Below are 27,568 nucleotides of genomic sequence, written 5' to 3'. Positions count from 1 at the left end.
AAGTTCACAGAAATTTCCTTAGACTGTTTCTTTTTCTTAGCACCTTTTAATAAAGCTTTCCTTCTCTCACCTTATCTGAAGCCACTGTGTTAGGAGAATAAGTTTCATTATACTGAAAAGAGTTTACCTGTTTAGTGTTTGAAAAGTACAGAAATGAAATTTGTAAATATAATGAATCTGGAGAGGTAAATTCACAATTATTTCTAGCATCAGATGATTCTGAAACTAGTACCCATTCATAGATTGTAAATAATGATCAGCAAGAACCTCATTATTTAAGATCTATGCATAAATAAGAATTAAAATTGTAAGTTTTGTTAGATATAAGTTAAATATTTAGATTTTTTTTTTAAATTTCTAAAACATCAGTCTTTTTTGTATAACTGCATAACAATTGTCACCTTTGTTAGTCCTTTACTGTTTTGCCTACTAGTTTGTTTATTTGCACGTGAAGAAATCCTGTGCAATTGGGATGAAATGTCGTGTCACTAAGTAAATAAATGTTATAAACTTATTCCAGTGTTCTGCCTTATAAACTTAAATCAAATATTCATGAATCAGTAAAGTTTACATACTTCTATAGTGTGCCTACATGGCGAGGCTATTTACAGATACGTTAGAGAACTGGACAGATTGTTACAAAGGTGTCAACAGGTTAGTATTTTACACTGGTGTAAAATGCCTGGAATTATTCCCATATTTATTCACTTTAAAGAAAGTTTCCATACCTAGAATTTATAATAAAACAAAAATAGTGCTACTTAATGAATGCATTGCCAATACCAAGCATCTTCTTGGCATTCTTGAGAACAGAAAATTACTCCTTGTTAATATACTTCAAAATAAATTTGACATTAATCTCTGGAAAAATGTAACTTCCATTCTCAAAAGACAAGAAGAAAGAATTTATGAATATAATAAAACTACACCGATTAAAAAATTTGATAGCTTAATGTCAGGCAAAATACAGAAGATAAAACCTCATAATCAATTTTCAATGAAAAAACAGTTGTTAATATATTCAAGCATGTCTTGTCTATGGTGGAACAAGTCATTCTCAGCAAGGGTCTTAACTTTGTAGTCTGCCCCCAGAAAGTACCTAAATAAATTTTGTTAGCAAAAATTGAATGAACTGTAATAATATGCTGTTTGTTGCTATTATTATCATGCCGTTATTCTATCTACTTTATTCTAATTAGCAGTGCCCTATATAGCGCTTTCTCTCTCGTAACCTTTCTCACTTATTCTACTGCGTACTATGTTTATCCACCTTCCGTATTTATTAGTCGTATGCCTATGAACACTGAAAAATTTATTTGTCAGACTGCGCCATCAGTATATCAAATATTCGGCATAAGACTTAATAAAACTTCTGATAGATCTCTCTCTCTCTTACTAGCGTAACTTCCTTCAACAAATTTTACATAAACAGTCATGGTTCTAAAGTAATAAAACTGAGCTTTTAATGCCTTAGTTGTTTCCCACTCACAAGTCCGTTTTATTTAGGAACAGTGCAGTTGTAAAATAAAGGATCAGGCAGCACTCTTTTAACAAATAATTAAAACATTTATTTACATTAATATGAAATATACATGAATCAAACGACACGGAGATTGTTTTCTCTACCCATCTAAAAAATCTTTAGCATAAAATTAGAACCCTTTCACTTCAACACTAAATAATCTCTTTAATTCTAAAACTTATTTACTCTTTGCTTAAAAATTCAACTTATTAAACTTCTAGTTTACTCACAAAGAAGTTATTTTTACAAATTAGATATCAACTTCTAACATGCCAATTGACTCTCTTATGGACACTTCTTATTACTATTAAATTAATTCTTAACAGTCCATATACAACATATCTGCTAGATTATAAACAAAGGGAAGTAACTTACAGAGGCTCTGTTTCGCACATTCAGTCAAGAATCTTTTACTAAAGTCCTTATGGCTTTTCTTTCATCTCGAGTTTTAGGCTTCCTTCAGAAGTATCTTGCTACAGCAGTATCACTTTGGGATATTAGCGGACTTTTTGACTGCAATCTGCAGTACTTGAATAGTACATATACAAGAGGTTTCAGCATACGGGCAAATTCTCCTCTGGATCCCTACTTCGGGAACTTCTGCTTTTAATTGCTGCCACTTCTGCCACTGATCGGCGATGACTGTAACTGCCGCCAACTGGCTCTGGCTCCTTTCAGTAATAGCGCTTCATCTTTGCTCTCTTGGCACTTGGATCTCGGCTCTCCTCTTTGTAACTGGGGCCTTGCCTCCCTTCGTTCTCTGCCACCATTGCTCTGGTTCGGACTCCACTTATAGTCTCAGCTTGCTTCTGCTCTGGTTCCAACTGCCTCTAGTTGCGACTTTTGATGACTCTCTCTTGATGTCTGGAAGCCCCTCATGCTCGGCTCAGTCTCCTTTTATTCTCTGATCTCGGGACCTTGCACTAAGGGCAGTAAACTCTGAAGAATTCGACATTTCTCTTTTATCTTCCTTTAAGTTTGACCCGCTCTTTGTTCTCCTCCGTGTATTCTTTTGATCGTATTTTGCCAGGCACGGAACTTGTCTCAAACTAGCAGACCTCTTTGATACTTCTCTTGTCTTTTCGGGCCATGGAAACTTCTCTAAATCTAGCGGCACTTTTAGATACTAACTTTAAAGGTGTTAACACAGAGCATGTAAGCACTTCTCTCATACACAAAACTAGTAAACAACTTTCCTGCACTCTTACACATAATTATATACAAAGTTCTAATGGCAAAGCATTGCCTTTGTTTTTGACGTTAAAACAGTAAATACATTCACTTCCCACAGGGTTAACTATATTAATATTTAGCAAAATATACATAGAAACAAACAAGTTTTTTATAGTTCTCATGGGACTTGACCTATGTAAAAAATCGATGTAAGGCGCTTTGGTATTTTTAAGTTACATTGAGATTTTACATTGCCATTCTTGAATGGAGCCATACTATGAAAAATTGCATATATGCATAAACAAATACAGTAGGTATTCTGCAAACTACAAAGTAGCATCAAGACAGTATTAGGATCCCCCTGAGGAAAAGATTGGGAATCCTGCCTGCAAGCTACTTACATCTGGAGGATCTCCAGGTGGGGATTTAGCACTCAATTCTGCTTCTTCTCGTAAAGACGTCACAAGCATTTCAACTTTTTTCTTCTTCAAAACTGGTGAGATCTCATCTAAAAAGAAAAGAAAATTGACAAGCATACAAATGAAATAACATAATTATAAAAAAATAATATATAATCCATTCACAATATATTTATGCAGTGAAAGCACATAGCAAACATCTCATCTCTTTCCCTTTTGTATTAGGCTCAATGGCCTGTCATGCCAAATAACTTGGCTATTTTGAAATCAGATAACGCTTATGATAGGATGGTTAACAACTGTGAGCAACTTTATGAATCACTTTCTATATTATATAGAAATTTAGGTTGTCAAGTCAATTATCAGCAAGTGTTCATGTCCTTCAATCTCATTATATAAATAAGTTGTTTACATTCAAATTAAATGTTATCATTCTTGAATGGAGCCATACTATGAAAAATTGCATATATGCATAAAATATTATGCCAAAAATTAGATAATATAACAAAATGTATGAAGATAAAAGATTGTCATCAGGTGCAAATCTTATATCTCAGATTTTAATATATAAATTTTATACTGGATAAACTTCTAATATAATATTTATAACTTACTTTCCTAAGAGAGAAAAAATCTAACAAAAAGAAAATGAATGTAGAAGAAACATAAAATAGTGCATTAGTGTATTTCATAATAGCATTCGTGTACATTCTTTATCATAACTGAATCTAGAATCATTTTTGGCATATATGTACTGCACAGACTTTGTCTAATTTTGATAGAGATCCTAAACCAATTTTTTTTTGAAAAAAAAAAAAAAAAAAAAATTCCATTTAGTCATTCATATAGGAATTATTATTATTTAGATTTATTCTGCAAATAAAAATGCCCAATTACTGCTTCAGAACCTAAGACTAAAAATTATGGTACTACAATGCATGCACTTGAAATACACACTAGGCAAACATGCTCTTCTTCTTCTTCTTGAGTATTCTGCAATTGAGCAGGTTCTTCTATTAGCAGCAGAAATTTTCCTTCCACTCTCTTCTGTTCTGAGCCTTCTCTTTCAAGGTTGAGTACCTGTCTCCATTCATCATGTCATCTAGCATTGTTTTCCTTACTCTTCCTCTGGGTCTTTTTCCGTCTATTTTTCCTTCGATGGCATCTCTGATGATTCCATTCCCTCTCAGAATATGTCTGATCCAGTTTCCCTTGCTTCTTTTTATCCTCCTTAACAGACTTCTTCTACTCGGTTTCCCTTGCTTCTTTTTATCCTCCTTAACAAAACTTCTTTAAGACCTCTTCATTAGTTATTTTATATGTCCATTTGATTTTTTCCATCCTTCTCCAAATCCACATCTCAAACCTTAATTTCATCTTTCTTCAATGTCCAAGTTTCAGCTGTATAGAGGGCAACACTCGACACAAAACATTTTATTAGTCTTTTCTTTAGGTTTCTATCCATTTTACTTCTGCATAAATTCCATTTTCTATTAAAGGCATCTCTTCCCATCGCTATTCTTGCTTTTATGTCACTTTTACATCTTCCATCACTGTTAATAACACTTCCTAGATATTTAAATGTTTACTTGATTCAATTTTTCCCCATTTATTCTGATATCCATATTTGCCTCTTTCCTTGCTACTTTCATTACCTTTGTTTTTCTGATGTTAATTTTCATTCCATAATAAATACAGGATTCCAGTAATCTGTTCAACAGATGTTGTAGTCCTGTTTCACTATTTGATAGTAATGCCTTGTCATCTGTGTATCTTATTGCAAATATCTGTCTACCTCCAATATTTATTCCTTCTTCCGAATTCTCCAGTGCTTCTTTTAACATTGCTTCAGAATACATGTTAAACAAAATTGGTGACAGAGAACAGCCTTGTCTTACTCCTCATCCAATGATACCTGGTTCTGTTGTACCATATATGTCTCTCACCATGGCAATTTGTCTCATATATAGTGAAATAATTAGCCTTCTGTCTTTCCAATCTTTTCCATTACTTCCACCATCTTATCCTATTTTACAAAGTCAAAAGCTTTTTCAAAATCTATATAACAGATATTAACTTCTTTATTCACTTCCAGACTTCTTTCACTTAGTATTCTTAACAGTCCAATCGCATCTCTCGTTCCCCTACCTTCCTGAAACCAAACTGACATTCTCCAAGAAATTCTTCCACTTTAGATGCAATTCTTCGTGTGAGGATTCTCATAAGTATTTTTGATGTATGGGAAATGAGGCTTATTGTTCTAAAATCCTTGCAGTTCACTGCATTACTTTTCTTTGGTATAGGTATAAATATTAAGGTCATAAAATCTTTTGGTAGTTCTCCTTTGTTATAAATTAAATTTATTATTTGGTTATTTCTTCAGTTCCTTTCTTCTGAAGTTGTTTCAGGAATTCTGCAGGTATTTCATCTATTTCTTCTGCCTTTCCACATTTTAGTTCTTTAATGGCCATTTCTACTTCTGTCTTCAAAATCTCTGGGCCTAGATCATCTTCATTTATCTTCTAATGGCAACTCATTTGGTCTATTTTCCTTGTCATATAGATCTTCAATGTATTCCTTCCATCTCATTAGAATTTTATCTTCTTCAGTTATGATTTTTCCATTCTTATATTCTATGTCTCTAGCTCGAATTCCATTTCTCTTGTGATTCATACTTCTTGCTTTTTCATATAAAAGATCATACTTTCCCACTCTCTCATAATTTTCCATTTCTTCACATTGTTTTTTAACCTAATGTTCTGTACTTCTTTCTGCTTCCCTTCTCAATTTCTTCCCTTCAACATGCTCTATAGAAGTGAATTTTCAACAGTCAATATTGAGAGCTCTATCAAATGGTAGCATTTCTGAAAGAGATCAACAAACATAATGCAATAATCAAAAATGGTCATAATGCAATTTTTGAAAAGATGACAATTTTGTCTTATGTATTGTAGACAAAGAATTGTAGCTCGGTCAGTTTCGATGACCTGAGTTTGAACCCTGTCTATGATGCAAGGAACCTATATTGAGGCTTTTCAATTAAAGATGAGTTAGCCAGTCTCATACAGAGGCGGCAGGATTTTTCCTCCCAGAAACTCAGGTTTTTCATCATCCTACAATGTTGGCAAACAGGTCAGAAACACACATGCAACTAAGCATACATCATACAGATAGGATTAACCCCTATTGGAGAATATAATATACAGTGGTGTGCTTAGATTTTGCAAAGGCTTCTGATAGACTGCCACACAACAAACTCTCAAATAAATTGAAACAGATGGGATTGGATAAGAGACTTCTGAGTTGGATCAGTGACTGGTTGTTGGATAGGTATCAGAAAGTTGTATATGGGGGTGTGGTATTCCGAAAGAGAAAGGTCACTAGTAGTGTGCAGCAGCGGTCAGTTTTGGGGCCATTGTTGTTCAATTTGTATGTTAATGACATTGGGATGGGTTTAACTAGTGATATGCAGCTGTTTGCAGATGATGCAAAACTGGGGAGAGCAATGCAGAATCAAGTGGATATGCCTTACAAGAAGACTTGAATAGATTGCATGAATGGGCAGGTAAGTGGAAATATCAGTTCTATGTTGCAAAGTAAACACTTGATGGAGAAACTTTAAAGGAAGTAGAGGAGATGAGATCTAGGAGTGATGGTGGGCAAGGAGCTGAAATTCAGGGCCACATTGCACAAGTTGTGAAGATGTCACATCAGATAATGGCAATGATGTAGAGGACTATGACATGCAGAAAAAAAGAGGTTATGATGTCATTGTATGAGGCCTTGATCAGGTCTCATATGGATTATTGTGCACAGATTTGGTCGCTGGGTTTTCATAGTCATGGGGATATGCTGGAAAGGGTCCAGAGAAGATTCACAAAGGTGGTCAATGGTCTTTGGAATATGGAGTACGAAGACAGATTGAGAGAATGTAAGTTGCAGAGCCTCATGAATAGGAGGAAAGGGGGGATATGATTGAGACATATAAGCTAGTCAGGGGTTATTATCAAGTTGACATGGAGGAGATTCTTCATAAAATGGGAGATGGGGTGGGGTAAAACAAGAGGCTATGATCAGAAACTGTATAAGGAGGGTGTGAGGAGTAGGTTCTTTGTGTGGTTAGTGAGTGGAATGCATTGCCTGAGTGTGTTGTGAATGTAGGCACAATGAATCAGTTTAAAGCATGGTTGGATGAGCATTATGTGCAATAGTATGTACCTCCCACAATGGCAATGCTGTAGCCCATAAAGCTAACTGAGGCATGGCTGTGCTGTTACCCCTCAAATGAAATATGAGCGGTTCTGCTCGGTGGTGGGGTGAGCTTGCCACGGGGTAGAGCCAATGCTGAGAGTTCTTTTCAGTGACAGGGTTAGCCTGTTACTGAGGGGAACAATGCTGAGATTTTGATCCCGCAGGTAGTTCATTATTGGGGGATCCCACAAGATTTTGGAGAGGTAACCTCGCACTTATTACAGGGAAACCGGTCTGGGTAGTGACCCTTCCCATAATGCATAGCATTATACGTGTCTGCAAGGAGATGTGCTTTGCATTATGGGATACTAAGGAAAGTGATGCGAAGTCTTCGCTTCCTTATACAAGTTGCTCCAGTCCTGAAAATACTTCAGGCGCAAACTTTGTTTGCTTACACTTGGATAAAGGATTAAACTGAGTATATAATTTCTTGGTATCTTTAATTTAAAAAAGATATACTCCAACATGAACTAAACAGATTTAAAAATCCTTTTATAAATGACAATGTTGATCAATCAGAAAGTAACAACATTATTACCCAAAACCTTTTACATTCTTGAAATAGCTGGTACCACAGAACAGAAACAAGACAAAATTTCTGAAGAATCAAAACAGGTTATGAAGAAATGAAACAATCAAATAACCTACAGAATAAAATTGAATACACCGAATAATCAATAACGATGAAATTAAACAAATCATGTGTTGAGGCTTAAGTGCTATGAGAACATAATGTTGGAGGTTTAATGGAATATTAAAATATGTTGGAATAAAAACTTCAAACATTTTTCTCTAAATCCAGAGTAATTTCATAATAAGGTGAGACATCTTTTGGCAACTCATATAGGTAAATGACTTCTCCATTGCTTCCATATTGGTATCACCACTTCTGGGTCTAGCTCCCACTGACGAGACCTCAATAAAGGCCGAAACCGATCTGGGTGGCCCATCCCTTAATGCATAGCATTATATATGTCTGCAAGGAGATGTGCTCTGCATTATGGGAGATACTAAGACAAGTGATGAGCGCTTAGTCCACCTTTACCACGAGCTGCCTCAGTCCTGAAGATACTTCAGGCACAAATTTTGTTTGGTTACACTTGGATAAAGGATTAAAATAAATTTATTAAAGATTACTGGAATCAGTGAAACATGATGAATAGATGATGACTTGATAGGAATAGAAGTAGGAGGATGTAATATATTTTGGCAAGATAGAAAGGGCATACAGGATGGTGGAATGTTACTTATGATATGTGATGAGTTGACCCTGTCAGATGGAGAATTTGGAAGGGAATGGCACTAATAGTTTTGAAAGTGTATAGTGTGAGATGGAGGTGGACAGGATATTTAGTGTGATGCTGCTATAGGCCAATGGTGATGAGCAGAAACTGCTTAGACAAATCAGTTTGGTGAGTACAAAGTGAATGATCAGTATGAGTGATTTTAACTATAACAGTATAAACTGGGCAGAGGAAACAGCACACAGCAGTAAGGGAATGGAATTTCTGGAATTCTTATGGGACAAATATCTCAGGTAACATGTAGTAGAGGGAATATAAGGATCAAAATTTTAGTGGTCTTTGCATCAGATCTAGTTTTAACTGAGATGTCAGCCTTTTCACCAACTAGTGAAAATAACTATGCAGTCGTAACTTGGAGGCAGAATAAACATAAAAAATACCAAGGAGAAAGGAACTGATATGGAATTATACAGCAGGCGACTATAAAAAATCTTAGAAATCAGCTGGCGGAAGTTATATGGATGGAACAATTGCAAGGAAGAGAAATCAGCAGTGCAGGGTGGGGGGGGGGACTAGTGAAGAAATATTTATTAACAGCAATGGCAAATTGCATTCCCCAGGTGAAAAAAAAAATAATATGATTTGATGTAAAGTGGATGATTAATGAAATCAAACAGGAACTGGAAATGAAAAAAAAAAAAAAAAAAAGATTATGGAAACAGTATAAAGACAGAGCAGGTGGAGAGCAGTTGCACAGTTTGTTAAGGAGTAGTCTTGTTTCAGTAGTTTGCTTGCTTTTTAAACATCTTAGATGATGATGATGATGGAAGGCATATACTGCCATATTTTTGGATTCTGCAAATAAATTTCATAGGGTGTTACATGATACGTTGATATTTAAGTTGCAACATATGGGGTTACATATCAAGTTAATGAACTGGATTGGGAATTGACTGTTTGATAGATATCAGAGTAGTGTATGGGGGAGGGAGCAGTATCAAGGAAAAGGGTCACAAACAAAGTTCCACAAGGATCAGTAATGGAACCTTTGCTGTTTACCTTTATGTCAATGATATTAGTCACTGGATTAAGAGAAATAATCAGTTATTTGCAGATAATGTAAAGCTTGGAAGGGTTATTAGTAATTATGCTGATATGGTAGCACTTCAGGAGGATTTAAATGAGCTGAACAGAAGAGTAAATGAATGGGGTAGGGGTCAGTTTAATGCAACTATATGAAAGGTTTTTGAAATTTGGGATCCACTGATGGGAAGCTGCATACTCTACTGGTGGATCTATCCCAGAAGTGGAGGAAGCAAGGGTTCTTCAGGTGGTAGTTGATAATAATTTGAAGTTTAGAGGACATATTGCAAAGGTAACCTAGAGAAATGCTGCAATACTAAGAAGAACTTTGACCAACAGAGATAAAAGAGTGGTGATTCCATTGTATAAAGCCCTGATCATGCCATATGTGGACTAATGTGCTCAGATCTGAATATGCAGACAGTGAATGGGAGTGGAATGATAGACTTTGTGTTGTCTAAGATGAGTCTATTGCAACAAGTCTTGTGAATCTTTGGAGGTACAAAATAAAAACAGTATTGGTAAAATTTGTGTTCCATACCAAGTTTTAGTGTGATGTAAAGAAGGTGCCTTTCCAGCCAATTCTGTATAGAATATCCAGGGTATGATCAGAAAAGCCTTATTTACCACAGCAGTTTGCCAAGGTTATTAATTTCAATGTGTCGTCTATGTTCTTTTTTTTTTTTTTTCAGATAGCATTCATACATCTAGTTTCACCTATATATAGCAAGCTACAGGTGTATTAAATATTATTAAGAGAGGCCTCCAGGGAGTCAGGGACTCATCGAGATAGGCCACATACTACACACATCAGCTGTCATACTTGTTCTTGAATTCATTCACACTGATTGCACACACACACACACACAACATCCAATGGTAATCCAATCAAATCACACACCACTCCATGAAAGAAAAATCTAGATCTTGCCCCCTTTCTTGACAGCATTCTTAGCTTCAACAGATGACCTTTCATCTTTCCCCCACTCTTCCACAAAATGGAAAACTCCATCAACTGAAATACTGTATAACCCTTTCAGAAGTTTGTACATCTTAATCATATCACCCGTTTTTCTCCTGTTTGCTAGTGCCTGCAATCTACAAATTCTCAAACTGTCTTCATAATCAGTATTCCACAATCCAGATATCATTTTTTAACACTTTCCTTTGCATTCTCTCCACTGTAACAGAATCACAACAGAAACCAGACCCGCGCACAATAGTTCAAATGAAGTCTTATCAAGGCCTTGTAAAGAGAAAAATGGCATCCTAATCTTTACATGTGAAAGTTCATTTTGACGTTGCAATTATCTTTTGAGTTTTATTTGCAATCTTTGCTACATGGTCCCTGAATTTCAACTTCCTATATTCTTAACACTCCAAGATCCCTAGCATGACCAGTTTCTACTAGCATAATCCCACCAATATAATGTGACATTGGATACATAATCATGCCAAAGTGCATGCATGACTTTACATTTCCTGAAATTGAAGTGACATCCATTTTCCCATGCCCACAATTCCAACCTATTCAAATCCTTCTTCAAGTATTGTATATCAGACACATTTCATCCCTCTACCTATCTATGCATCATTAGCAATAGCTGTATGTTGCCTGCCAAATCCTTTCCAATGTCATTAACGTACAAATTGAATAACAGTGGACTAAGGACTGATCCTTGTGGTACACCCCTAGATACCTTAAATTTTTCAGACTCACATAACCCATATACTACCTTTTGATATCTGTCAGTCAGCCATCCTCTTAACCACACTAATATTTTATAACCCAAACGCATATTCTCCAATTTATGCAATAGTCTTCCATGCTGTATTCTGTCAAAACCCTCAGCAAAATCCAAAAGTATCATGGTGTATCCATTCCCCTTGTCTAGTTCAATGGTAACATTATTATAGAATGTGAGCAAGTTGCTAAAACATGACCTTCCCTTAGTAAACTCATGCTGTTCATTGCGAAGTAGCCCTAACCAATTTTTCCAAAATCTTCACTATCACTCCTGAGATACTGATTGGTTGATAGTTGGATACATAATTCTTTGCACCACCCTTGTGCAATGGAATTACCATACATTCTTTCCATTCCTGCAGAATCTTCCCTGTTCTGACACAGATTATAGAGCCTGGTCAGCCAAACACTCTTTTGGCATCCATGCTGGAATCCCGTTAATCCCTATTGCTAAATTCTTATTCAGTTTGTGCAACAACTTTAATTCCTCCTCCTCACCCACCTTCAATTTCTTCATCCAGTGAAAAGGTAGCAGCAAGCTCAATGTTGCATACACCACGTTGATAGCTTTTAACTAAATGGATACTCATTAGTTGAACAATCACTTCTGCATCTGTCACACTCACACCATTTGCATTCAGCAGAGTTATTCTTTCATTACTTGCAACATAACAACAGAATTCTTTAGGGGTTTGTCTTTAGTTTTAGTGGCAGAGCCAGTGTTTTGTCATACTGACTTGGCTTTCCATACAACACTTGTGACTCTTCTGGCCTGCAGATTGTAATTTTCATAGTGGATATCATCCATATGCACAAGGTATTCCTTCCACATCATCCTTTTCTTACGAATCTCTTGCTTGATAAGATAACGTCTATTTCACTCCTACCCTATTTATTCTTTGAACCTTTCAGGACACATTTTGATATTGCATTATTTAAGTATTTTTTAAATGCTTCCCATGCACTGTCAATATTCTTCCCATCCAGCAACTGATATCATTGTGTTGAACCCAGCATACTCATCAGTTGGTCATAATTTCCTGCTTTGTAACCTTTCTGAATGGAGCATTCATTAACTTAACCACTTCCCAAGTGAGTAGTATCACATGATCACTGTCACTAACCACAGGTAGGATAGTTATGTCTTTAACTGAACCCCCTTTCCCCCTCTGACACTATAATTAAATCTAACACGCTTTGACCTTGAATATTTCACCTGAAATATGAACCCTCTTCCTTCCCTGTGTAAGCCAGGGAAGGAAGTAGATCCTTGGAGGAGTTGAATAGGTTCTTTAGTTTTGCAAGATCTTTAAAGGTAACATTAAGATTGCATTTCATGTTAGAGGTTTAATGGAATATTAACAGCACTGAGAAAGGATTAAAACTAATTTTAATACTTCCAAAATTTCATCTTCGTCACAGAGACATCTTCGGGGATTACAAAAACTTTTTGTAACAACACACACACACAAATACAATACAAAGTGAAACTAAAGTTCTATCTAGGTGGTGCACCCTCTATGGGCATTTGCAGATGGCCTGGGATGTAAAGAGGGATCTCTGATAATTAAAGTTTCCCAAATTTTGGGAAGTTTAATGCTACCGTATTTGTTTAAATTAGGTTGATTCCCGAGTGCAGATGCAGATTCAAAGAATAGTCTTTCTTTTTTGAATTTACTATGGTGGAGCATGGTAGTTTTTTCCCCAGGAGATCCTGTGGAATGTATCCAAAACATGGTCTGCAAGGCCAGATTGACTAAAATCGTGTTTGCAGATGTAAGAACTGTGTTCTTCTAACCGGATGGATGCTGACCTGCCTGTTAGTCCGAAGTAGGCATGTTTACAGGAACAAGGTACTCTATATACACCAGGCACTGAAAGAGGAGGGAGCTGGTCTTTAGTAGAGCAGATAAGGGTAGCAAGTTTACAGTGGGACTTAAAAGCTGTATGGAGGGGTTGTACTTTTTTAATGATCTGGCTATTTTTTCTGAAGTACCACGGATGTAAGGAATGGTGATGGCATTTCTGAAGTCCTTCTGAAGAGATGGTTGGGGAATGACTTGATTATTTTTTTAATTCTGTAGTCATTATAGCCATTGGAAAGGAAGGTGTTGTGTATGTGTTTGAGTTCAGTTGAAAGGGCAGTTTTACCAATGCTATAGTGCTGGGAGGGGTGGTGGTGGGAGAGTTTGTTAATGTATCTGCCTGTATGAATAGGTTTTCTATATACAGAGAAAGAAAAGTTACCATTAGGAAGGCGTGTTACTAAGGTGTCTAGGAAGGGTAAACTATTGTTATTTTCCTTTTCCATCATAAACTGGATTCTTGGATGTAGATCATTGAGGTAACTGAGGAAGGAATCTAAGGTGTCTGGGCCATGAGGCCAATAGAGAATACATCATCTACATATCTTAGCCAGATAGAAGGTTTTAGAGGGGAAGAGTCAACGGCTCGTTTTTCAAAATTTCATGGTCCAGACACATTAGATTCCTTCCTCAGTCATCTCAATAGTCTACATCCAAGAATCCAGTTTACGATGGAAAAGGAAAATAACAATAGTTTACCCTTCCTAGACACCTTAGTAACACGCCTTCCTAATGGTAACCTTTCTTTCTCTGTAGGGCAACTCAGAGCAAGCTCCATCACTATCATTAATATTTTCTCATAATGTAAAATGCAGCTCCTAGGAGATGTATTTTTGCTCCGAGTTGCCCTAGTGTTGTACTACCCAGGTGTTGACTTACGCTTGGGACTCACCAATAGTTCTTTGGCATGAAACTCTTAGATTTCAATCTCTGAGTTTCGTATCCGGCTTTAAAATAATGAGGGATTTATTATCACCTTAACTTAAATTATGCCACCAGAAAAAAATAACCTCTTGAATCTAATAATCTAATAACCTCTTGGATCTTTATCATAGTAATAATATATGGGTACACCGTTCTGGAAATTCGTATAGTAGGGATATATAAGTTCATTTCACTTAAACCTTGGTATTAATCAGGTCTACCTACTCACTGATGAGACCTCAATAAAGGTCGAAAACCGGTCTAGGTAGTGCCTCTCCTCATAATGTAAAACATAATACATCTCCTAGGAGCTGCGTTTTACATTATGAGAAAATATTAAGGATAGTGATGGAGCCTGCTCCACCTTTGCTCCGAGTTGCCCTAGTGTTGTACTACCAGGTGTTGACTTACGCTTGGGACTTGCCGATAGTTCTTCAGCATGAAACTCTTATATTTCGATCTCCGAGTTTCATATCTGGCTTTAAAATAATGAGGGATTTATTATCCCCTTAATTTAATTTACACCGCTAGAAAAAAAATAGCCTCTTGGCTCTTTATCATATATATATATATATATATATATATATATTAATAAACTGTAACCTTCAGTTACCTAAGAAACATATTGGTAGATTCCTTCTTTTCTTTAAACACTTTCCAACATGCTGCACCATGTGCTATAGGTTTTGTAATCTTGCACGTGTGGGTTTGATAGATATCTTTTATTTTTGTCATTTAAATTTCAAACACAGATGTGAAGGGTTGCAAACATCATACCACATCAATGCAGTGTTATGGAAAAGAGGTTGAAGAAGAAAAGGAATCTACTGATGTGTTTCTCAGGCAGCTGATGGTGGGGAAGTCAGAATGAGGGAAGTTTCTCCAAAGATGACTGTTTAAAAATATGACCAAAGCAACTAAGGCTACAATGCCAGTATATTATGCTTTAAATTGTGTGTGTTCTATGGGCCAGTTTGTCTGTTTTATGGAATGGAAAACCCAAGTTTCTGGAAAGAAAAAACTCTGCCACCTTGGCACGAAATCAGCTAACTTGCATTCAACTGAAAAGCCATGATGACAGTTCATGCTCTAAATCGAGTTAAAACTCGGTTTAGAGTCCTTCCAACCAAAAGGTATTGTCAATACAAAATGAATTATGGAGGTTTTGTTGGTTTTAAGCTGGACAGTAAATGGATTTGGACCAGCAGTTGTTCTTGTTATTCATCATGCAAGGGATTGGAAGAATGATGGGGGGCCAGTTTGACAGATGTCCACACAGAAATACCTATATAAAAGGCATAAGGTAGTGGAAGAGAGAAAGAGAATGGAGTTAATCGCTGAGGAAGGGGGGATCATCAGTTATTGGATTATCCTCTTCTGAATAGCATACTACCCCAAATGTGTAAGGCATATTCCAAAGTGAAGTTGATTGGGATTTGTATAATGTCAACAGTTGTAAAGGTAAGAAGTAGTATCTAGAGTAAATGAGCATACCTAGTTTTTTGGCAGGCGAAGAGGCTATGGCTGTTTGTGTGTTGGGCTGACTTTTACTTTTAGTAAGAAATCTGATTATGTTTGGAGATCTGGATATTATCAAATACAAATGAAGTGAAATCTTCTTTGCAAGAAATAAGAAAATTATTTTTGGTAGCATTGAAATTCACGAAGTTTGTCAAACTGAAGTAGGGGAATGAATTGCACTCATCAGAAGAACTATGAAAAGCTATTTAAAATCAGTAAGTGAAGGTGATTTATATAAAGGAGGAAGAGAGTGGTTGAAGGAACAAAGACCTAGATAACTCCAGCAGTGATGAGGAAATCTGAGGAGAGGAAGCCATCTACAATGATACGTAGGGAATGACCAGAAAGGAAGTTAGTAACTTAACTGTAAGGAATGCAAAGCAGACAAGACGTAACAAAGCCTGCCCATCCAGTAATAAAGTTAACAATTTTATTCATAGAATGTTTGCCACAAATACCTGCTGTTTTGCTTATCTTTAATCCTATTAGATTAAAAAATCACATGATCTTGCCTTAGATCTGTTCAAATTCTTCAAGATAAATAACTCAAAGTTTCTTTTTAATAACCTTATTTTTTTAAAATATGGTCTGCCATGTAACCATTCTACTGATTTTCCTTAGAATTCTCAAATTTATGGTCTCTAGTCTTTGATTTCTTGCTTTGTTTCTAAATCTACCCTCAGATATCCATATGTTCAAATTTGTTTGAAGTCAACAGTGTACTTGCAGAGAAGCTATAAGAGATATCAGTTCAAAGAAATAGCTCCTGGAGTCAATGTGCACTCCAATAAGCTTACAAGGTAACAAAACTATTTTATTTTGAAACAATCTGACAAAATAGATTTGAAACTAAATAAATTAAAGGAAATTCATCTTGATGTAATTCTTTTGGTTTGTTACAGAGATGCCAGCAGAAAGTGTTTAAAAGACATAAAGAAGAGGAAAAGTTCATAAAATAAAGGTTTTGCGTGGGCGTCAGAAGGGAGGGGGAATCTATAAAGAAATCTCAAGTCTTGGCAGATGTCAAGTTAATTGAGCTCTACCTGATCCATGTCAAAGATTTGTTTCTTAATCCTGTGCCTAGTAGATATCGCTAAATGCAGATGACATATTTAACACAGTGAAATAAATGCCATTAATATACAGATTCTATACTAGATCTTGGTCAAGAACAGCCCAAAATCAAGCCGAATGGACTAACATGAGGGGGGGGGGGCTTTGTGAAGCACTGGGATTATACAGACTGACTTCTTTAGGTTTCAAGTCTCAACATTCATAAGTTGCTGTTGTAAAAACAACTGCATCCAAAATCTTGAACTTTGTTCCCATGGAGACAGATCCATCCTTCCAGATTTTAGACAAGTCTCTGACTGTTGTTTTAGCCATTCCTAATCTTCTACTGACATCTTCTGAACAGTAATTCTTCACATTAATAATAGATCCCAGGTACTTGAACATGCTAACTTCCTCAATTCTTTCTCCATTAACAGAAGTCAAACAACTAGAAATAATACTTCATTTCCCCATTTGAGACTGTGTAATGAAAAACAAACACATCTATCAACTTAAGATAACTACATATATGGAAATAGATTTTTCTCTCATAGGGCAGTGAGTGATTGAAATGGATTGCCATTGGATGTTGTGAGTGCAAATAGTGTGAATGAATTCAAGAATAAGTATGATAGCTGGCGTGTATAGTATGTGGTTTACCTTGATGAGTCCTTGACTCCTTGGAGGCCTCTCTTAATAATAATATCAGAATTAAATACAAAAATGAATCATAAATAAAATAAGTCTCCAGGGCATAATCATCATTATTTCATATAAGTATGTATGTTAGTATTTGTGCTGTATATGCATTTGTGTGTGTGTGTGTGTACACAAATTTTTTATAGTTTTTTTAACCTTCAGTGTTTAGTGTTTTTTTCTTTTCTTTTATAAAGCTGTTATAAGAAACTAGTCATGTTTTACTATTACCCCCCCTTTTTTTTTACCTAACTCTCGGTTTAAGTCATTCAACTCTATTTTACAATATGTATTTCAACCGAGGCAATGAATCATCATACATACATACATACATACATATATATATATATATATATATATGTATGTTTGGGTGAACACGCACAGATGAATGTTAAATACCCAGACACTTGTTTTCATATATCAACTTAATATTTAACCTTGACTTGAAGATTTTTTTTTATGAGGGGGGGGGGGAGATCTGGAAAGTTCTGATAAACATCTAGAACAAAAACGATATTAAAAACAACTGATACAGCCACTGATACTATGTTCTTTCTTGTGGTTATATCAGTTGTTTTTAATATCGTTTTTGTTCTAGGTGTTATCAGAACTGTCCAGACCTCTCTCTCGTAATTCATTAAAACTGAATGTTTTTCTGACATGTTTTGTCTACATGGCTGACAGAATCTTCAGAAAGATATTTAACACAAACAAACATTTCCAAAAAATGTATCATTAGGCACATTATGTGCAGTCTACACAGTGCTGTGTAATCTCTGTATGTGATTTCTGTGAATATTAAATATACTAATTAAGATATGAAGTAGTTCATACCAAATTAAATAGAAACCAAGTCCTTGGTTTCTATTTAATTTATTGGGCACATTGAAATGTGCCCAGTAAATTTTGTTTATTTTAAATCACTCATCAGATTTATCAGTCTAATAAGTGATTTCTAACAGTTCATATTGTTTTAGTTTGTTCTTCAGATGCTTTCATATAGAAGGCAAATTTGTTCTGAAATGTTAAAACGATTGATAAGGTTTAAGAATACTGAGACTTTCACATAGCAAGTTAACTGATCATGATGACTTTCAGCAAATAAGTATAATAAGAAATAAAAATGGGTTTTATTTGGTCATAAATAACTACAAAGATATTGAAACCTACCAGTTTCGCTACTAAAACTCGTGGCTTACAAGGCAGGTGTTCCGCTTAGACTGACTGCGGATGGTATCAGTTCACCTACATATCTTTTATCCAAGCATCTTTCTAATCTACTAAAAATCCACATCAGACACAGATTCCTTCATAAAAGTTTCTGAACAAAGTGTTCAGAGTTCAACTGAAACTTCCATTGTGCAATCAGACATTCTAACTAGTCTAGATATTATTTCTTTGTTCACCAATGTCCTTGTACATGAAGTCCTAGAGCTAATAGATGATCTGTTCCCTCCTGATATATCTCAGCTATTCAAACATTGTGTCCACTCCAATTACTTCACATGAAATGGAAAAATTTTCACGAAGCTTTCTGACCTTGCAATGAGCAGCTCTCATCTCTTCCATGTGCCAATTTATTTGTGGAAAATTTTGAAAAACATTTTCTTATGTCAAATTTCAATCTGATGGCAATATGTAGATGACATTCATTAACTGGAAATATAGTGTTGCCAATATACATGATTTCCTTTCATCTAACAAACTCATTCTACTAAAAAGTACAATTTACTTGGGAACTACAAAGTGAGAGAAAAGTACTCTTCCTAAATGTTTTAATTCCAAAAAAGATTAAAAAAGACTTTTCACCTGGTGTATACCACAAACTTACTCATACAGGTAAGTAATTACATTCACTCATCTTCTTTGCACTATCACAAAACTGGGTATTATAAATATGCTCAAAAAAAAGAACAGTCTCTATCATAAGAGATGAAGAAAAACTTAATGAAGAACTACAAACTCTACTTCAACAACTTATTTGTAACGGATATTCACAGAAACTCATACACAAATTGCTATTTTTTAACATAAAACAACATAAAAGAATAATTATGAGAGGATGATGTTGGTCAGTGACAATGGGGGAATGATAAACACTGAGGAGGATATAGTAGAGGTGTTTAATGAGCAGCTCATTAAGGTATTCCATCCTTGTGATTGCAACATGATGCAGAACTTGGGAGCAGTGAGAATGGTGGGTGGAATCACTGAAGATGAGTGAGCAGGAGATATATGAGGAATTGAGTAAACTTGATGTCAACAAGGCTATGGGAATTGATGATATATCGTCTTGGGAGAATGTTCCAGGGAGTTAACAACACATTTAACATACATTTTTAACATGAGTCTTAGATTAACCCAGGTTGCAAAGGAGTGGAAAGATGGCAAAATTGTTCCACTTCATAAAAGGGGGTAATAAGACTAAGGCTGTAAATTATAGGCCAATCTGCTTGTCTGAAGTTATGGTCGAGAGAAGCTAGTGAGGACAAGGATTCAGAACTGGGTGGACAGCAGTAAAATTCTCTTTAATGGACAGCATGAGTTTGCTAAAGGAAGATTGTGTTTTAGCAATCCCTTATTTATTATAGCAAAGTGATGAATACGTTGGACAAGGGGGGAAGGGAAGTGCATATACAGTAGTATAGTTAGATTTTGTAAAAGGCTTTCAATAGATTCCATATGACAAATTAGTAATTAAACTGGAACAGATGGGGTTGGATAGTAGATTAGTGTGTTGGATTGGAGATAGGCTGTCTGATAGGTATCAGCAAGTTGTGAATGGGGGAGTGATATCCTAGAAGAGGAAAGTCATTAGTGATATGTCCTGGGGGGGGGGGAATCTGTTATGGCACCTTTGTTGATTAATTTGAATGTAAATGACATTGGAAAGAGCTTAAATGGTGATATACAGTTGTTTGCATTGATGCAAAGTTATGAGAAGTAGAGCAGACATAGCTTTACAGGAGGACCTAAACAGACTGTGGACGGGCAAGTGTGTGGGGATAACTAAAACAATTGACAAAACCACTAAGCCAACATGACATAGCCTTCACGTCTCCCACAAGCTCCAAAGACAACACTCAGTCGAAACAGCTCACACCCCATTACTCCCACCCCTAATCTTGTTCCATTATATTCCATCCTCCCCTTTCCTTCCAATTTATCTTCCACCTTCTTCCCAAAGAATTCACAGCCCACCCTTGAAACCTCGGTTTTAAATTCACATACCTTTGGCATACCTGCAATTCTCCCACATCTTTCTATCTCCACATTTCCACCCCCCCTTCCTTTCAGTCATATTTCAGCAATAGTATATGAATGTTTACCGATATATGCCTGATGCTGCTCCAAAAGAAGACAACCAGGAACATCCTACAAAGGTATGTCCAAAATTATTCCTTCCTTATATTTTCCATGTATCCATGTCTTTAAAACATCAGTAATGCCCTAAAAATTGAGTAAAAAGCCAATGACATTAAAAGGGGTACTCCAAAAGAAAAATAGCCATAAAAATTAACAATTAATAAAACAACTGGAATTTTATATTTTGGGAAAAATGAGTAGCTATAGCATTCAACACTAAAAATGAAGATAAACTTCTTTATTAGTAGACAGTTAAGCAAAGTTTAAAAAGTTTAAGTAACGTGGACAAATTTTAAAATGGGAAATTGGACATTGAAACTTATTTGTGCCTATCATCCCATAGAAGTTTCTACTCAGGAAAAAGCAAGTCATTAAGAGAAGGTAGGTGACAAAAAAAGCTGGTCCTTGTTGGATAATTAAATAGCAAATTAGTAGTAAAGGAATCCCAGACATAGAGTATTTTGGGAAAATTTGGAGAAAACAGCTAATAATAATAATAATATGAGGGTGTGCTGAAAAGATGTAATAATCACCATGAAGGAATTGAGGTACAACCAAGTAAAACTAAATAGTGACTACTTCCTATTTCAAATCCCCTGTATACACCTAAACCTCTTTTTACATGATAGATATGTTGATAAAAATTACGTGCAAATAGAATTCGCGTAAAAAGAACTACTGACTCCATAGAAAAAGTGACGATTGGTTCCAAATCTGAAATATAAGCAAAATAATGAAAAAAACAAAACAAAACATTAAATTCGTTAGGATCATAAGATTGTTATTTACATTTCATGGAGAACACACATACATATAACAAATTTTAATAACTTTAAAAAAAACATATTCATTTCAGTTGTTTGCTAAGGATTCTATAAAAAAATTACGTTATTCGCTATCAGTTTCTGACAATAAACGCAAAAGCTTTCTTTTTCGTGAGACTGTAATATCACTAGAATTACTAGATATAGTATTATCCTCATCGACTTCTGCCTCAACTTGTGGAATTCTTCTTGTCATGTCTTGTACAAAAGTACCACTAGTTGTTTCAGTAGTTTTAGACATGAACTCAGTTATTAATCGCTGTGTTGATGCTTTAGATAAGTCGCGATATAATTCTCTGGATGAATTGAAGACATTAACAACTTAAGCTCACGTGAAAACTTCCCAGCAAGTTCTTCATTTGAATCATGTTGGGCAAAATAATTGCCTAAATTACTGTCCATTTTAAGACTGATATTTAATAATATCAGCAGTAAAACTAGGATTATCTTGATCATTATCATTAACTTCTTCGCTTTCAGGAGCCTCAGAAACAATCTCCATTATTTTATCTTCGATAAGAGGTTTATCGATTAACAATTCTTCGATATCTGCCAATGTAAGATCATCGAATCCTTCTCTGCCAATTTCACATGCCAAACTTATTATATTGGGGAATTCTGCAGTATGATTGAAGGGAACAGGAGCATTCTCTTTAACACATGAGGGCCAAATAGCTTTCCAGCATGCATTCATAGTTTCTGGTCTCAATTCAGATAACAATAATCGAACCTGATCAATACAATCCATAATTGAAAATTTTTTCCACACATCCATAACTGACAGTGTTTCATCATCATTTAGCTTGTTCAAAACGTACTGAAATGTTCGTCTGACATAATATGTTTTAAAAGTCGCAATTATACTCTGATCTAGAGGTTGTAGCAATGATGTGGTATTGGATGGCAGAAAAAAAAATTGCACATTTGGGTGTTCTATAGCAGAATGACCGGGTGCATTATCAAGAATCAAAAGCACTTTAAATTCGAGACCCTTGTCATTCAAATAGCGTCTAACTTCAAGCGTACAACAAACTGGCAATTTTTGAAAATCTACGCCTTTCACTGGCCATGGTCTTAATGATCGATTTATGAGCAGTGGTTTTAACATTCAATCTCCTAAAGCGTTCGAACAAAATAGGAGTGTTATGCGATCCTTTGCTGCTTTGAACCCACCAACAGTTTTTTGAAATTTTTGATACATAAGTTCTGTTTGGCATTTTTTTCCAGAAAAGGCCGGTTTCATTCATATTCCAAACGTGTTCACGAGTGTAACCTCCATCTTCAATTATTTTAGCAAGTTTTTGTGGAAATGCTTTAGCAGCATTTCCACAAAAACATTTCCGCAGCTGTTTCATCAGCAGAAGCCATTTCACCTTTAATTTTTATATTATGAAGAGCATGTCTTTTAATAAACTTAGCCAGTCAACCATTGCTTGCATGAGATTCATATTTTTTCCTCAATTGAGATGAAGTATCTGGCTGCAGTTTTTTAATCTGTTCATAAAATCTCAATGCTGATTGCTTGATGGAATTTCCATCAACTGGCATTCTTTTTTGTACATTATTTTCTATCCACATCACTAAAGCTTTTTTGGCCTTTTCTAGAACAACAACTCTTGTGTATGATGATAATTTCGCACTCGATTTTGTACCAGACATACCACTTTTCTAATCGCATCTTCATTTTTCTTTATAGATCTAACAGTTGATTCACAGACTCTAAAATGCTTACCCACAGCCGTCGCACCTTCCCCAGTTTGAAGACTATCTAAAATTTGAATTTTTATACCCAAGGAAACGGCTTTCCTCTTTTTTTTTTTTGGTTATCGGCAACATCATGTGAGGGCTGGATTAAAATCTTTGGTTAATGAAATGAAAGTTTGAATATTACATATAGCTTACCATTTATTATTTCTTGGCAAAATTATTAATTTTATAACGTGATTTTTATTTTGATTTCACTTAAAAAATTCAAATGCAAAAAATGCGGTAACTGTGTTGTCTACTCAAACACCAAATTTAAACGGCTAGGAACTGCTGTTTTATGCACAGTCAGTTATGTAATTCGGGGAATTCCCAATAAATGAAATCCGTAAGAATTTAGAATTTTCTTAATTGAAATGAGAATGCAATTCTACAAAATTCTTAGAATTTTCTTGAATTACAGATTTTTTCCTAACTTAGACTTTAGGTTGGTCGCATAAAAGTGAATAAAAATCGCGTAAAAAAATTATTTTTGATATCCCAATTCGCATAAAAAAAAATTCACATAAAAAGAGGTTTAGGTGCACTCGTGTGAACTAGTGACAAAACATCACTATTAACTATAACATAGTCAATGAGATTTTTCTTATTTCTTGCATGTTTTTTCCATGTGAATTTGTGCACATTTTTATGCTGGAACATGGCATTAGTAATAACTAGTCCATGCCCTGAACCGAAATCCCAGCAACCACTTAAGCATTATTATTAGCTTTGCTGTTTTCCTCAAGTTCCTCACTTGAGGATCTTCCTCAGGCATAGCCAAGTTAGCCCGCCTTGGGTGTGGGCAGTAGGGTTTTTCTGCCAGTTTATCTGGCATTTTTCATCCCATAAACAGGCAAACCGGCCCCGTGAACATACGCTGTTACAATCAAAAATATATCCCCCTCCCCAGCAACAGATCGGTTGGGAGTGGTACTAACAAGAAGTCGCATCTAAGTAACACGCGGACCCTGCATAGAAAGTGGCAATAATGCGTAGTCAAAGAAGAAAGAATTAGTTTTGCTGTTTTCTCTAAATTTTCCCACAATGTATAGCCTATATTTACATAGTAAATCATCAGCTGGAACTGAAGGAAGTATAGAAGATAGTTAGATGTATGCATGTTCTTTCCACTGTTATTCATCAATTATATGAATCAGCAGTGCAAGAATTTGAAGAAGAATGCATAATGATGATGCTAGATGCTTTCATAAAGCAATGAGACATAGTTCATGAATAATAGAAAATAAGCACTATCCTTCTTCATATTTCCATTTTCTTCTTTAAATATATATATTTTTTTCATTCTTAAGAGTACTGTAAGGATAAAAATACTGAAGGTTGTCAGATGATTCACAAGCATCAGAGCAGCAGCTGACCAAGCATAATGCAAGTGACTTGTGGTTCATAGAATTTGAACACATTATACTGTTACACTTCAGATGGGAGACTGATGCCATACACTTTCCTTTCACATATGAACTCCTTTATGTTCTGAATATAGCATAAGTGTATGCACTTGAATTAAAAAAAAAATTTTTTTGTTTGAAATGAAAAGTTTGCATAGATAGCTTGTTTAAGTAAAGGAGTGGCATTACTTTCAAAATATTTAAAATAAAATATCGTAAAAAAAATGGAATATTCTAATACATAAGTTTTGTTTCATGTGATTATATCTAAAGAACTTTCAGTATAATAATATCAACTATCAGAGAAACAATTCATTACTTATTAAATTATATGAAAGAAGGATACCTTCTTCAATCTTTTGCTGCACAACTTTTCTTTGTGGAACTTTAAAAACTAAACAAAACAATTATGATTTTATCAGCTTTTGTCAAGAAAACAAAGTATACATTTATGTGAATAATTACCAAATGAAAAATTATATTTCAGTGAATTGTTGGCTAAAGTATGTGTCGAAGCTTAGTTTTCTACACACACATATTAGCGAGATATTTATGCTGATGCTTCTGAATTAAGTTACATAAACAATAATCTTAATAACATTGAATAAAATCATACAAATGTCACATACAGCACATACTCTTTGACTATTATGCAGTACATATAAATAATTAAAAACTAGTTTAAATGATCCTATATTTCATCTCAGTCACTGAGACATTGTCAGGGAAACAATATTCAAATTGCAAAACATATACAAAAATGAACAAAACAATAAGTGAAAAAAATATACAGAGTGCTTCTCTAAAGCTTGAAGTCAATAGAGAGGCACTCTCTATGGGTGCTATTAGGCAGGAAGACTAAGAATTAACACTTCCCAAATCTTGATGACCAAGCATAATTAAGATCAGGTTAGTTTTTTACAACTACTACTGATACTAAAAATAAGTATTTCAAGTGTGTATTTGTTGTGGTGAAGCACAATAGTTTTCCACTTGACTCTGTAAAGTACCCAAGGCATGGTAAGTTAGACCTGAATAACTATATTTCTTATGTTCTTCTAGGCAGATGTTAGCAGATCTCCCATTTGACCATAATATGATAAGTTGCAAGAACAAAAAAATTTTTAAACACACCTGGAACAGAGAGAGGAAGCAGAGAATCATTGGGAGTGCAGATGAGGGCAGCAGCTTCAGGTAAGGATTAAATGCAGTGCAGAGATTATACTTTTTTAGAGTTCTGACTATCTTTTCTGATGTGCCTCAGAATTGAGAAACAATGATAAAATTACTATAGTCTGCATCTTGAGTGGGATGTCCCAAGACAGGAAGAACAATTAATTTGTTGATCTTTTTGTCACTGTAACCATTAAACAAGAAGGTCTGGTGAATAAAGGAGAGTTCTTGTAGATAGGCTTATACGTTGGTAACACATGACTATTAAATTATTTAATAATTAAATAATTATTTAAGGAATTTACAATGTATACTGGAATATTAATTAAAAGAAACTTTAATAAATGACTCCTATATTTTGGCAATGTCACATTGCCATCTTCATGGGAACATACAACAATGACATGTGCATGCAGGCACTACAAAAAGCAAATGAAGCAGAAGAGAAAAAAGTACTGTTGTTCCTAGAGTCCTAAAGGTGCCCCCCAGTGGGCTATATTGGGTTGTCTTGGCTGTTGGGCTGAAGTTCTCAAGATGCAAGCTTCCCAATTTGGGGCAGTCTATGCACCCAAATTTGTTGAGATCTGGAAAGTTGTTTTAGAGCTGAGGCTGATTCCATGAACAATGTTTCATATTTAAATTTGCTGCGGTGTATTAACGTGGCTTTCTTCCAACGTATTCTGTGGCAGGTATCCAGAGCATGGTCTGCAAGCCCAGAGTGGCTGTACTGGTGAAACCAGATGTAGTCTCTGTGTTCCAAAATCCTGACATTTGCTGTCTTGCCTGTTTGGCCAAAGTAGGACAGTATAAAGCTCTACAAGAAATAGTAATCACCAAAGCAGATAAGGGAAATGCCACTGTGGTTCTCAACCAAACAGACTACACGGGTAAGCTTAATGCTTTATTGTTAGATCGGGCTACCACCTCCCTATTGAGTATAATCCTACCAGCTCCCAAATTAGAACACTCCAAAGGCTCCTTAAGAAGGTCACTTCTTGGCCTGTGGAAGTTACCAACAAACTGAAACCTTGAGATGGAGGACAAAGGAGTCTAATGTGTCTGTGCCATGTGGCCAAATAGAGAACACATCATCAGTGTATCTTTAGCCAGATAGACGGTTGGAGAATAGCAGTATCAAGAGCATGTTTTTCAAAATGTTCCATATACTAATTGGCTGGGACAGAGAGAAGCCTATAGCTGTGCCCTCAATTTCTTTATAAATGGTATCTTTTCAAGTAGCCAGAATGAATGGTAAAATATCAAGGGTGGGGGGGGGGGGCATTTTTTTTAAATAAATTGAAAACGTCAGAAAGAGGGATAATGGTAAAAAGAGTTGACATCAAAGCTTATCATGTTATTGTTATTATCTAACATTAAATTTTGGATTAAAGATTTGAAATGAGTGGAATTTTTAATAAAAGAGGAAAAATGACCTATAAGTGGGATTAAGGATTTAGCTAACTTAAACAGTAGCATCTACTTGTGTCCAAGGCTAAGGAAGCTAATGGCTGTTTCATCAAGCCTTCTAGACAAAAAAATTATGACAACTTAAAAC

At 35.3% G+C, this 27,568-nt stretch overlaps 1 protein-coding gene across 2 annotated transcripts in view; it reads right to left on the bottom strand.

The window, feature by feature from the left end:
* The window catches only part of LOC150103482 (regulation of nuclear pre-mRNA domain-containing protein 1B), a 202,048-nt gene that overhangs the window by 117,571 nt on the left and 56,909 nt on the right, over window positions 1-27,568 (bottom strand). For both annotated transcript variants that reach the window (XM_090397488.1, XM_090397487.1), the window contains exons 4-5: window positions 25,187-25,234; window positions 3,097-3,203 (exon numbers count right to left, since the gene is read on the bottom strand). In XM_090397488.1, the coding sequence (XP_090253614.1) occupies window positions 3,097-3,203; window positions 25,187-25,234 (155 nt within the window). The remainder of the gene's footprint in view (window positions 1-3,096; window positions 3,204-25,186; window positions 25,235-27,568) is intronic.

The sequence above is a fragment of the Typopeltis vanoorti genome, chromosome 9 (genome assembly GCF_054136105.1).
Source record: "Typopeltis vanoorti isolate ZY-2024b chromosome 9, IOZ_Tvanoo_1.0, whole genome shotgun sequence".
Taxonomy (NCBI): domain Eukaryota; kingdom Metazoa; phylum Arthropoda; class Arachnida; order Uropygi; family Thelyphonidae; genus Typopeltis; species Typopeltis vanoorti.
The sequence above is the reverse complement of the archived record's forward strand: the minus strand, read 5'-3'. Positions and strand labels throughout refer to the sequence as shown.